The sequence below is a fragment of the Natrix helvetica genome (genome assembly GCF_964273705.1).
Source record: "Natrix helvetica genome assembly, chromosome: 3".
Classification (NCBI taxonomy): domain Eukaryota; kingdom Metazoa; phylum Chordata; class Lepidosauria; order Squamata; family Natricidae; genus Natrix; species Natrix helvetica.
The window spans coordinates 150,061,283-150,075,041 of NC_138549.1; the positions used below are offsets into that span (position 1 = coordinate 150,061,283).

Here is a 13,759-nt window from a genome sequence, read left to right on the forward strand (position 1 = left end):
ATCTAATTTCCTCTGCACAGATTCACTTTTTCTTTCTTAGCAACAGTTCACTTCTGTTTTCAGGGTCACGTATCCAGCCAAAGCCAAAGGATCATTCACAGCTGACAGCCATCAAAATTTTGCCTTGTCCTTCCAATTGGTTGATGTGAACACTGGAGCAGAATTAATCCCTCACCAGGTTAGTTAATGCATGCCTACACTAATCCAGAGCGACATTTTAGCAAAAAGGCTTGTGAGAAGAGGTTCAGGTTGCTTTTTGTTTTTTGTTTATAAAAACTTAAAAACATTAAGCAAATGTGACAGTTGTGCATAACAGACTTGAAAGCAAGGAGCAAGTAATTGGCCTTGTGATTTGCTAGCTCTCTTGTCTAAATTAATGGACAAAATAACAGACAGACCTATGTATATACTTATGAAAGTACCTTATGCCAGATAAGTTGTTTATTCAGCTGATTGATTGCTATTTAGTCTTCTGCACCAGAACATCAAAGTTGAAATCTTATCAAAATCAGGCATGTTTCATTGAAAGAGCAAATGTTTGGCTTGTATCATCTCCATTGTCTCAGATTGGAGCATGTTTGGTGGATTGGTTAAAGCACCAGACTAGCAAATAGGAGAGTGTGAGATCTAGTCCTATTTTAGGCATTAACGCCAGCTGGTGACTTTGGGCCAGTCGCTCTTTCAGCCCAATCCACCTCCAGAGGTCGGTATGGGGGGGAAAAGGAGGAAAAAAATATTTGGTATGTTTGCCACCTTAAGCTATTTATTAAAAAAAATAAAGGTGGGGTATAAATAAATAAAATATTGGGTAAGTTTGTGTGATGCTGTCAAAATGACCAATCCTGCCAAGTTTAACAAAATCAGTACAGCATTCAAAGAAGCTGTATGAACCCATTTCCCCCCAGCTATGTTACCCATATTTCATGTGGAAGCAATGAAGACTGAATGTGCAAATCACATGCTTACTGAGGGTAAGCTGGTGTCTTTTCATGAAGCATATAAAAACATAGTTCAGTTCTGGCTGAAATTCTTGCAATGCGCTGTGAAGAGGAAGCTTCTAATAGCCTATCTTTATAGTTCTAGATATATTCCAGCTTAATTTCAGAAGCATAATGGGAAAAAGAAAAGAATATTATACCATTTTAAAAAAAATTACATGAGAGCAGCATGGCTAAATTGGTTTTTTAAATATTCTTTCTTGAAATAAACCCATGTTAATTTTTTCAGTTTCTTGCCAGAATCTGGAAAATAATTCCTATCTTGAAAAGTACTGTATGTTTTATACAGTAGCATAGTTACAGTCTGCATGTGAATCATATATAAAACAGAAAATGACATTTTCAAGTTTTCTTGCTTTATCCTTCCATTATTTCTGTAATTATTGGGCGTAATAATTTGTAAAATGACTGGCCCTTGGTATTTTTTCCAAGCTCTTAAAACGAGCATATTCTCCTTCAATCCTGGTTAAATAACAATAGTATTAAAGTTTTTGCTCTTTTATGGTATTGGATGCTAACATAAGTTTCATTGTCTTTTCAAATTAGACTTTTGTACGGCTTCACAATCAAAAAACTGGGCAGGAGGTAGTGTTTGTTGCAGAACCAGACAGCAAAAACATTTACAAATTTGAACTGGACACTTCTGAGAGAAAAACTGAATTTGATTCAGCCTCTGGAATATACACTCTTTATTTGATCATTGGTGATGCCACTCTGGAAAATCCAATCCTCTGGAACGTGGTATGTTGGTCCAATTGCAGAATGCTTTACCTGCTAGATTAGTGTCAATTAGAGAGATTGAGGAGCTAGATATTGTGTCGGCTCAAGGAATTAACTTCATCAAGATCTAAATAAAAGAGACAGAGAGAACATCCTGGATCAATTTTTGCCCATTTCTATTTACCCAGTGGCCAGCTTTTAAATCTCACTTATACCCCCAGATTGGAGGGTAGTGTCTATATTTCATGATACAATTAGCAACCACTAGTATTTAGGTGTGCTACTGCCAAGAGGTAGCAGTCAGTTCTTAATATTAGTAGGCTTTGGTCACCTGATTCATCATGAACCTGTCAAATTTCCAAAATCATCCAACTTGGCTATTAAGATCACTGACGGCAAATTCCAAAACGCATGTACCTTGTGGAAAAATATTTCCCTCTGCCTTTCCTGAATTTAATTTCAATGGATGATCTTGAGTTCTGATACTCTTGAGAAAGGGAGAAAAACTTCTATCCATATTTTCTATATAAGGCTATTCTGAAAATCAATGATATTTGCCTTCCAGTTGTAAGGCAAAAGAGGATTACTACTTGATAGTAAACCTTATTAAGACAAAATGTTCCTATTTTTGTATTGTTTCTATTATTTAAATCCTTTCAGACGAGTTGTACAGATACAAAACCTACTACCAGTACTATGTAATAGTAATAGCCATGTTAACCAATAATTGCAGGCTTTCCAAAGCAGCCAGATTTATACACGTTTTTGGAAGGCCATGAGATTAGATCTGTTTTCCCTAGTACAGCAAGCAGTTCCAGAGGAGGGGAGTGTCTTCTGATAACAAGGAACCTTTATCTGTGAATCTCTGCCCAACTGTATCGAGTAGCCAATTTCTATCAAGGAAATACAATCTCATGAATATAGCTAGAACCCAAATCATATAAAAATAGCAACTATCTGTGGCCTTAATTTTAAGGCTGGGTTAAGTGAATATTTTTAAATTATCTATGGAAATGTAAAAGAGTCAAATATAAATAACCCTCAATTAGCATCTATCTTTTTTAATCTTTCCCAGGCTGATGTTGTCATCAAATTTCCAGAAGAAGATGCCCCATCTACAGTCCAGTCAAAAAGCCTTTTCACTCCTAAACCTGAGATACAGGTACACTCCACTTTAAGGCACTCAGTTTCACTGCATTCTACATTTGGAAGACCACTGCTTTTGATTTATTTGTTTAACTTAACTTAGGGTAGTTGTAGAGTAAGGGTACCAGTTTCCGTCTCTTCTATCAATGAATGCTTTGCTTCCTTTACTCTTTTTGTACTTGGTTTAGAACTCTAAATTTAATATTACCTGCCATTAAAAAAACTATATGTTTGCAGACCACAATTAATTCTTTGGTCAGTAGAAGTATATATTTTTTTTGGTAATTCTTAACTTGAGTGTGCATGTATTCATAGATAAAACTAAGAATAAGATACTGGGTTTTCTACTGTTACTTCAAGAATCACTTTTTAGCTAAAGAAAGTTGAAAAATAATGCTCTTGCATCTTACAACACACCTATCCTTTTCTGAACAGTTACATTAAAATTGGTCATGTATGGAAAAGAGCCTTACTTGAATATGACAACAAAGGGAAAAAGGGAAATTGGTCATTTCCTCACTAGAGATTTATAATGAATTCAAGAATCCAGCTTCTAGTTCTTGCATTGGCATGGAAATCAGCTGGGTAACCTTGGGCCAGTCACTCTTTCCCAGCCCACATCAATGCCTGACTTGCATGAGTCAGCTGATAAATAAAACACCTTGTTGTATCATTCACTGTGAGTTTTGCTATAACAACTAGGTGAGTACCATATAAAAACAAGCCGAGTTTGCAATCAGGCAGTGCAGATACTAAGAAAACAATGACTGAGTAGAATCTAGATTGTATGTATGTATGTATATACAATTGGGTATCTTGACCCAGAATTTGCTTCTGGTGAGACACACTGGTCTTCTGATTTTTTCCCCCCTGGGATTCCTCCACTAGCATTTGTTCAGAGAACCTGAGAAGAGGCCTCCCACTGTTGTATCAAACACATTCACAGCGATGATACTCTCCCCACTGCTTTTGCTCTTTATACTGGTAAGTGTTTCACATACACTTTCTAATTAGTACTGAATTTCTTGCTGTTACTCAGCTGCTGGGTTTTTCAGGCAACAGAAGACCAATATTAAATACAGTATAACATTGCAATTTTTTCATAAAATAGGTTAGTGAAAGATTTCCTAGGGTGAAAGTTTAAATTTTTCCTAATTGGTATCTACCCCTCCTCCAGATTCCTGCCTCGATTTGAGAGGCCCGTTTTAAAAGACGGGCCTCTCAAAGTTTCAAGGCTAATTTGCACATCTGAAGGAGTCAAATATTTTGAAAGGACTTAAAGCAATCTGAGATGTTCTTGAAGTTGATTGGCAAATGTTACCCTCCCTTAATGTATATTTTTGCCATTTTTCAGTGGATAAAGATTGGGGCCAATATTTCTAACTTCAGTTTTGCTCCAAGTACCATTATCTTCCATCTGGGTCATGCAGGTAAGTGGCAGAGAAATTCCTCTCCATTATCCTTTTTTTCTGTTGGCTTTATAGGTAAGAGCCTGATGACAGATGAGCTCACAGCTTATTAACTATAATGGACATAATGACACTACATCCCTTCCTTTTGTCCATTTTTCCCCTAGCCCATCTTTCAGAATTATTCCGGTATGGCTAAATGCATGTTTGCCATCAGTTTTAAAAGCTATGATTAGTTTCAATGTATTTTCTTGTATGTAGATACATTTGTTAGTACAAAATGTTCTGAGTTTGTATTTTGGGCATCAGTCCTTTAGTATGTATGACCTTGTGATGCTTTGATTTTTGTACTCTTCTTTGTGTATCTTGATCAGTGCCTAGATTTCTCTTCAGTCAGTATGTGTTAATTTGATCAGAAACAGCTATTGACTTCTTGCATTCCTTGGAATATGCTACTTGACTTTAACATGCTAAATTGACTAAAATTTTGAAAAGTTGTAGGCCCTCTTATCTTGAATTGTTTCTTGGTTGTCTTTTAATCTTAGAAAGGTTCTTTCCTTTCATCTTCTTCATAACTTCATATTTTCCCTATGAGAAACCAGCATTATTTAAAAAAAAAAACTTTAATTAGCCAATTAGATATTTGAATTTTTCATTTGACTCTTTCATCAATGGTTCTCACTTTATTATATGTGTACCCCTGGTCGAATTCAGGCATCCCTGTTAACTATCCAGGACATCCTGGTTTTCGGCAGTCACCATAAAAGATACTTCTATCCTAAAGGACCAATTTAGCAAAAAAAAGGAGAAAGAAACAATCTACAAGCCTGTTTGCCTGACCTTGCTTTCTTGGCCTTCTGTGATGTTCAGACATTGCACACACTTGGAGTCGGTGTAGTTTTCTAGATTGGATAGCATGGAACATTAGATGAACGGCAGCATGTGTTGACCCCACATGAAGTGTTCTTAGGGGGACACCTAGAAAATATATGCCTGCATGTTCCATCTGAAACTGAAATGGGATTCCTATGGCATTTGGAGGAAAGCCTACATATAATATGAATGCATCGGTACCCAGGTTTCTGTTGAGAAACAGAGAATCATGAAGAAATTGGTCAAGTGCTGCAAATGAAAGGAGTGAAGGGCCAGAAAAATGCAGGAGTTCACACCCAAAAACATACTAGCTACCCCAGAACCATATTTGTCCATGAATCATTGGAGCGGGAGGGGGGGGATCCCACTGGGAACATGTAGGTGGACCACCTCTGCCTCACCTTGGAAGAACAGGGTTTTTTTTATTTTTAAAGCTTTTAAGGCTTAAAAAGAAATTGCCTGTGAAGACTGTGGTAAGAACATAAACATATGTATATAGAGAATATTTAGGACTGCCTGTAAATGTATATATTTTCTTTTTTAATAGAGAATAAGCTGATGACATATGGCCATCTTTTCTTACGAACTGTCTCTCTATAGATCTAACCGACTAGCCAACAACAAAAAAAATAATAATACATAAAACTTTTTCCATTTTGTTGGTCTTGTTTTAATATCTGCTTTCTTCTTACACCTTATATAATGAACCAAAAATAAAACAAGCACCGAAATTTGAATACCACTGCAGCAAATGGGTATTTTTGGAAATAGTTGTAAATACAAGCTTTACATACCACGTTAAGTTATTTATACTTTGACATTTTCTCAGTGTTCAGTGTGACTCATTTAATTGCATTCTGTCTATGAATTTCAGCATATTGTGTTAGAAGGTTGATTTTATTTCATTTGAGGATTATTTTTCTTCCAATTACCTTATTTATGCCTATGTGTGTGGCTAGGATTGCTTTTCCTATTGGAAGAATCATGAATCCATCCCTCCAGGTGAAAGAGCATTTGCACCTGGTAAACGGGATCCTCAATATTTCCTTTTGCCAGCTTCCTTCTCTGCCAGTCAGTTTTCATGGTACATAATTAAATACAATACAATACAATACAATAGTAGAGTTGGAAGGGACCTTGGAGGTCTTCTAGTCCAACCCCCTGCCTAGGCAGGAAACCCTATACCGTTCCAGACAAATGGCTATCCAACATCTTCTTAAAGACTTCCAGTGTTGGGGCATTCACAACTTCCAGAGGCAAGCTGTTCCACTGATTAATTGTTCTAACTGTCAGGAAGTTTCTCCTCAGTTCTAAGTTGCTTCTCTCCTTGATTAGTTTCCACCCATTGCTTGTTCTGTCCACAGGTGCCTTGGAGAATAGCTTGACTCCCTCTTCTTTGTGGCAACCCCTGAGATATTGGAACACTGCTATCATGTCTCCCCTAGTCCTTCTTTCTCTTAAGCTAAACATACCCAGTTCCTGCAACCGTTCTTCATATGTTTTAGCCCCCTAATCATCTTTGTTGCTCTTCTCTGCATTCTTTCTAGAGTCTCCACATCTTTTTTACATCGTGGCGACCAGAACTGAATGCAGTATTCCAAGTGTGGCCTTACCAAGGCATTATAAAGTGGTATTAACACTTTATGTTAATGTTTGCACTTGAAGAGAATAGTGTTTTTCAGAGATTCTGGAGCCTTGGTTGTTATCTACACCTTAGTACAGCATTGCAACAGTTACTTAATATGTAATGTGGGTACTTTAACTGATTTTGTTGCAGTTTAGGATTGGAATTACTGTGAATTTTTTTAAGGAAATCAAATCTTACAAAGTGTCATTTGGCCATTTTTTCCTAGCAATGTTGGGGCTCATGTACGTTTACTGGACTCAGCTCAACATGTTTCAAACCCTGAAGTACCTGGCTCTCCTTGGCAGCCTCACCTTCCTAGCAGGCAATAGAATGTTGGCTCAAAAAGCAGTGAAAAGGTAAGAGACAAAAATTGGATTTCCTTTTCTTTTTTCTTTTCTTTTTTTTTTTACAAAAAAAACCCCAAACCTTGGTAGTGATAGTAAAGGAAAACTTAAATATGTGCTATTAGCACTAAATCCGTTGCTAAATTCCTAGCTGTTCTTTCCTGATTCATCAGTATATCTCACGTTGCGTAATAGTTGAAACATTCTAGGTTTTAATTCCATGTTCTGACTTTTGAAGTCAGTCATTTAAGGAAGGGATTCTAACTGTCCAAGTTATGAGATACTGTTTGGAATGGTTTCTTTTTTAGTATAAGTAGTCCTTGGGTTACGACTACTCATTCAGCGACTGTTCAAAGTTACAACAACGCTGAACTAATGGTACTTATAACTGGTCCTTGAAGATCCAGCAATTTCAGTACCTCCATGGTCACATAATCATGAATTGTGTGCTTGGCAACTGGCTTGCAGTCACAGTGTCACAATATCCTGAAGTCATGTGATTACCATTTACAACCTTCTCTGCCTATGTTACACAAGCAAAGTCATTAAGGAAGCTGGCAGGAAGGGTCACAAGTTATCCCTTGTAAGTTCCTGCCTTTTTTGTAGTGTGCACATAGAGTGCCTGTGGCCCCACCTGTGATTTCTGCTTGCTGCGTCACCCTGAGCACCCCCAACTCCCTTGCGCTCCTTGCCTGAGACTTCTGCCTTTTCCCATTTAACAACCCACACGGTCCTGGGATTACAGTGGTAAACCAGAACTGCTGGAATTGCCCTCACTAAACGATGGATTCACATGACATAATGTATTAACACCACTTTGCTTAATGACAGAAGTTCCATCCCCAGTTGCTGTTGTAACCCAAGGACTACCTGTGATGTAATCATCTATAGCAGTGGTCGGCAAGCCACAGCTCGCGAGCCACATGCGGCTCTTTACACACTTTAATGTGGCTCTTCTGTGTGCCGGGCACCCGCTCCCCTCCCTCCTCTCGGGCACTTCAAAACAAGCGCCCCTTTCCCTTTTTTCTTTTCGACCCACAATGATTAGGGAGGATCCTGAAGTCGGGCGGGGACGAGAAGCGAGGAGGCAGAAAAAGAAACGGAGGCTAAGGAGCTCCCCCCGCCTCCTCCCAGCAAAAATCTAACCGGGGAGCCGGGCGGGCAGTAGCAAATTAGCCGATCACGCCGTGTGATCAGCTAATTTGCTACTGCCCGCCGGCTCTCTGATAAGATTTTTGCGGGGGGGGGGGGGAGAAGCTCCTTGCCTCCGTCTCTTTTTCTCCCTCCTCGCTTCTTGGGGCTCCACCAATGGGGGAGCAAGGCCCGCCCAGCGCCAGGCTTTGGGCTAACACAGAGGTCTGCAAAGTTGGCTGTTTTAAGACTGGTGGACTTCAATTCTCAGAATTCTGGGAGTTGAAGTCCACCAGTCTTAAGAGCCAATTTTGCAGATCCCTGCCTGGGCTAATATGATTGATGCCCTTGGTGGACTTCAACTCTCAGAATTCTGGGAGTTGAAGTCCACAAGTCTTCAAGCTGTCAGGTTTGAAGACCCTGGTTTTTTTTTTTTCTAAAGGGTTAGGGTGCAAGGGTCTTGCAACTTGACAGCTTTAAGACTTGCATGCTTCAATGCCAGAGTTTCTGAGCCAACATGACTGGAGGAGGAATTCTGGGAGTTGAAGTCCACAAGTCTTAAAGCTGTCAGGTTTGAAGACCCCTTGGGTTTTTTTTCCTAAAGGGTTAGGGATGCAAGGATCTTGTAACTTGACAGCTTTAAGACTTGCGAGTTTATTGAAACTAAAAACAGTGTACCATCCTATGTATTTTCGGTTTTAAAAATGTGGCTCTCAAAATAAATTTCAATCGTGGTTTTGGCGAGATTTGGCTCAGTTGAAAAAAAAGGTTGCCCACCACTGATCTATAGCAAAGAAAGAATTTGTGGTCCTTTGTACATATCTACATTCTAGTTTTCAGCTTCCTTCACTATTATCCGTGCTGTCTGGGGTGTCATGCATTTATAAATTGAGTGACATCTAGAAAACTAGGTTTCCCATCGGTAACATAAGGAATATCTTTTCTGGATTTCTTCTTTTTAAAAGATTGGAAGCTCAGTGTCATTTCTCACAAAGCTTCCAATGTAGTAACTCAAATCATTTGCAGGACCTACAACCTCACTTTACTGTCTAAATGCTTGCCTTTTTTTAACTCTGGAAAAAAAATGTATAGGTTTGCCTTCAGAAAATCTTGATGGTCATTAGGCATTCTCAGGGTTGAGGCAACCATGAGGTTAGTAGCAAGTTAGTATATCTACCTTATACAGGTAAAATTTCTTGCTGCATGGAAAAGTCATCATAGAGAAGTAATTGTCTTGTGGATTTTCTGTAGTAGTGAGTATTAAATGAGGAAGCAAAGTTTCTAAGTTATACCAGGGCTTCTAGTGGCATGAACCAATACAGGTAGTCCTCGATTTACAATCACAATGTGCCCAAAATTTCTGTTGTTAAGCAAGGCAGTTGTTAAGTGAGTTTTTCTCCGTTTTATGACTTTTCTTGTTGCGGCTGTTAAGTGAATACAGTTAAGTTAGTAACACAGTTGTTAAGTGATTCTAACTTCCCTTTTGACTTCGAATTATCAGAAGATCACAACCATCATAAATATGAAGCAGTTGCCAAGAATTTTGATCACTGACCATGGGGATACTGAAATGGTTTAAGTGTGTGTGTGAAAAATGGCCATAAATCTTTTTTTTTTCCAGTGCTGTTGTAGCTTTGAACGGTCACAAAACAAATGGTTGTAAGTTGAGGACTAGCTGTAATAAAAATGCTTCTTGCTAATATCTGTTATGCATCAGGACTAACTTTATAATTGTGCTCTTTGTCTCTTTTACCTGATTTCTTCTCTGATGACTATTTGGTGAAATTAGTGCGACCATGTTTTTACCTATTTTAGTGGCTGGCTTAAAATTTAGCCAATCATAGCAGCATAAATTCTCCTATGGAAAAAAAATGGCATTTCTCTTGATGCTCACTCAATCTCTGTAGAATTTCTGGAAGCCTGGTTTGCATGCTTCTTTTGAATGTGTTGTCAGTTCCTAAAGTAATACTTCTTTCCACTTCACTGTCTGCTCTGAACTTTAATTCCTTTCTCCTTTTGGCAGGATCGCTGCAGAACAGAGCAGTAGGTTGGCAAAGTATAGAACGCTACGGTAAAAAGAGGGTATACTAGTGACCAGCCCTTCCTAGAAGTAAGGGTCTTTGGCTGTTGCTTTTTCTAAGCATGGTGGCTGCTTCATTTTATGCTTATCACTGTTTGGGGTTGAGTGGGTGGGGGGAGCCTTAGCAGAAGCCACTGCCACTAGGCCTATTATGCTTCTGACCATTGCAAAAGGAACATTTGCATGATTTAGCTATCTATTTTGAGTTTATTGTTTAACTCAATGATTGTTTAACTCCATTACAGTTCCACATTATTTTTTTAAAAAATCAATTGCTAGAGGAATTTCCAGCAATGCTTAAGACTTCTAGATTTCTCTAGACTTCTCATTTTTATGTCTTTCACAACTCTTGCTTGGTCCATCTGCCCATATGCTGCTTTTGCTTTTGTTCCCAGTCCAATCAATACAAAAATATTTTTTCCCGAGAAGCAAAGAATCAATATTTGTGTAATTTAAAAAGTCGAGAATCTTTGGAACAAGATTCTTGGGAACGTCTTGGGATTTTGGAATAACATGGCTGAGCTAGTCAGGATTAAATTGATGCAAATTTTTGGACGTGCCTGCTTCAGTTTGTTTCATGAAGTTGCATAGCCTGACACAGTATCTGAATCTATGTTATCTATAGTCCTGCATGTGATATTTTGAATTTTCTCTTTCTGCCTGTTTACTCTTATTGGAAAAAAGGAGCCCGGTAAGCCAGGTGGATTTTTGTCTGTTTGTTTTAGTCCAGGGGTGTCCAAACTTGGCAACTTTAAGACTTGTGGACTTCAACTCTCCGAAGTCTGGGAGTTGAAGTCCACAAGTCTTAAAGTTGCCAAGTTTGGACACCCCTGTTTTAGTCGCTTTTATACTGCATATTTTGTTTGTTTGTTTTATGCCTCAGAGTCAAGGCAGATTACAGCATTTGGGGAAGCAGAAATTCATCATAAACAATATAACATTTTGTTTAAAATATACAATGTAAAAATCCACTGAAGCAATAAACAGCCATTCAGCCATCCTATTACCAATTAAAACCATGTTTTTAAATGAAACAGTTACCATGACTTTATTCCAGGCCAGTTTCACATTAGTGGATAAAATGGTCCATAACAAGGCACTAACAAAGAAAGATACAGCATCATCAGTTTCTAGACTGTTCTACCTCTCAAAACATCATCTGCCTCAGAGACTTCATTAGAAGGGGGGGCAAAATCAGTTTGGAGAAGCTGGTCCCCAAGGTGTCTAGGAGCTGAGCCATTAAGAACTTTATAGGCTAAAACAAATGTAGGTACTCCTTGCCTAATGATAGTAATTGGAATTATGAATTCCATCACTAAGCAATGCAGTCAGAAAGTGCAATGTTACATAACAAATACTGACTTACATGGCAATTGTACGCTTCCGGTTTTTATCATTAACTGAATCCCACGTGGTCATTAAGCACGACATCATAGGGTTGCTGTTTGTACTCCTGCTGGGTTCCCCAATGACTTGCTTGTCAAAAGCCGGAGGCTAAAGCCAAAAACGGCAATCATGTAACTGTGGGACACACTGCGCACTTATTGCCAAGCACCTGAATTGCAGGGATGGTGTGACAGCCAAAACTGTGAAGACCGGTCATAAAACTTCTCAATGATCACCATCATAACTTTGAATGGTTGCTGAACCATTGGTCATTAACCAAGGACTACCTGTATTTTGAATTGGATTTTGAAACCGATTGGCAATTAATGTGGTGACTAGAACACTGTTACATTACTAAAACAATTCTTACTTATTAGCACCTGGCTTCGATACTTAGGATCAAGCATTGTTACTGAGTTGTCTTCAGAAAACAACTTAAAAGTACAGCATGTTCTGGTAGCCTAATTGCATGCTGCGGAATGCATGAATTACTGTTATGATATCTCCTATTCATTATTACAGGAACCCCTTTGAAAGCTAAGTATTCTAAATTAAAATAACTTGTGCTGCTTAAATGAATTAATAAACTAGATTGCCAAGTATTGTTTTTTGCAACAATATGGAAAATTGGATGGAGAGTGGTGCAGGCACCTAGAGGTGGAGCTCTTGCCTCACAATCAGCAGAATGTAAATTCAATCCTAGATAAAGGCAGATTATTTCTCTCTCTGGGCACAATGAGAATATAGCTGCTGATTATAACTCCACATTGGCGACAGGAAGGGCATCGGGCCAGTAAACACTCGGCTCCATTCAGTTGCCCAAACTCCACCCCGCAAGGGATTATGGGGTTATTAAAAGGAGATGATGATGATGGAATCAAAAGAGAGAAATTGTAGGTTGATAAGAGAATCTGAGTAAGAAGATATTACCTTGACCAACCATTGTCTTCATTTCTGGTTTCTGCATTAAGAAAGTATTATGTTTGTTTAAAATAGAGTTTTTAATATCATATTTCCAGATTTTGTAGTTATGGGGTCACACAAAAATGTAAATTTTGCATGTTCCAACAAAAATATTTTGAGGTAATGTAGATTATGGAAATAAAATTAAAGAACATAAATTGATGTATTCTTGTCTGCAATAAGGATATAAGCATTTTATTGTGTAAATTCCAAGATTTACTCTGAATCTCTGCTTATTGAAAGACAGGTATTTGAGTTCCAGGTCTATAATTTTCTGAAACACACAGCTATCAATTTCATAGATTACATGAAGAATTAGAAATATTGTAGTACAATATTAGATTGTAACAAGGGGGGTTTCAAACTTTGCAGTACTACAGACACCTAAAATGATAAATGAATGGGAATGATTTAAGAATTAATTGAGAGCTGATATGGTGGATGAGTTTAAGGCAGGAGTGCCAAACTCGTGACATCACATCGTCACATGTCATATCGCAAACTTTTTCCCCTTTGCTGAACCGGGGGGTCGGCATGGCCAGCATGTGATGCATCTGGCCCATGGGCCATGAGTTTGACACCCCTAGCATCTGGCATCTGGATAGAAATCAGGAAACCATGAGTTCTAGTCCCATCTTAAACAGAAAGCCAGCTAGGCGTCAGGGATCGAGAGAATAAACACTGAAAGATAGATCAGATTTCACAGGGGATTAAAGTTGGGGAAGAAATTAATATACCCACATAAAAGATATGTAACTCCCTTGATTGTTCATCTTTTTATTGAAGAAAAAATAATTATGCACTCTAATACATAAGAAATTTAAAACTATGCTAATACATAGTCCTTCAAACGCTTCAAAGATGATGGATTTACTGCTACGTACTACAATAGATATCATCAGGTGTTGATATCCAAAGTTGGCTAAATATTGGGTTTAATCTTCTCTTAAAACACTGAGTTTTGTTCCCCACTTTACCCACACAAATGTTATAAAAACTCTCCAATCTTTGTTTCTCAGTTTGTCTGCACAAGCCTGGTCAGCTTTAAATAAATGGTACAATTTCCCTCTTAAGTGATTGTT

General features: G+C 38.2%; 1 protein-coding gene across 3 annotated transcripts in view; it reads left to right on the forward strand.

Moving 5' to 3' along the window:
- The window catches only part of RPN2 (ribophorin II), a 33,697-nt gene that overhangs the window by 18,632 nt on the left and 1,306 nt on the right, over window positions 1-13,759 (forward strand). For 2 of the 3 annotated variants that reach the window (XM_081947597.1, XM_081947596.1), the window contains exons 11-16: window positions 64-178; window positions 1,545-1,739; window positions 2,794-2,880; window positions 3,753-3,848; window positions 4,219-4,294; window positions 7,000-7,129. In XM_081947597.1, the coding sequence (XP_081803723.1) occupies window positions 64-178; window positions 1,545-1,739; window positions 2,794-2,880; window positions 3,753-3,848; window positions 4,219-4,294; window positions 7,000-7,129 (699 nt within the window). Of the gene's footprint in view, window positions 1-63; window positions 179-1,544; window positions 1,740-2,793; window positions 2,881-3,752; window positions 3,849-4,218; window positions 4,295-6,999; window positions 7,130-10,271; window positions 10,359-13,759 lie in introns of all 3 variants that reach the window. The other variant, XM_081947595.1, reaches the window with a different exon arrangement.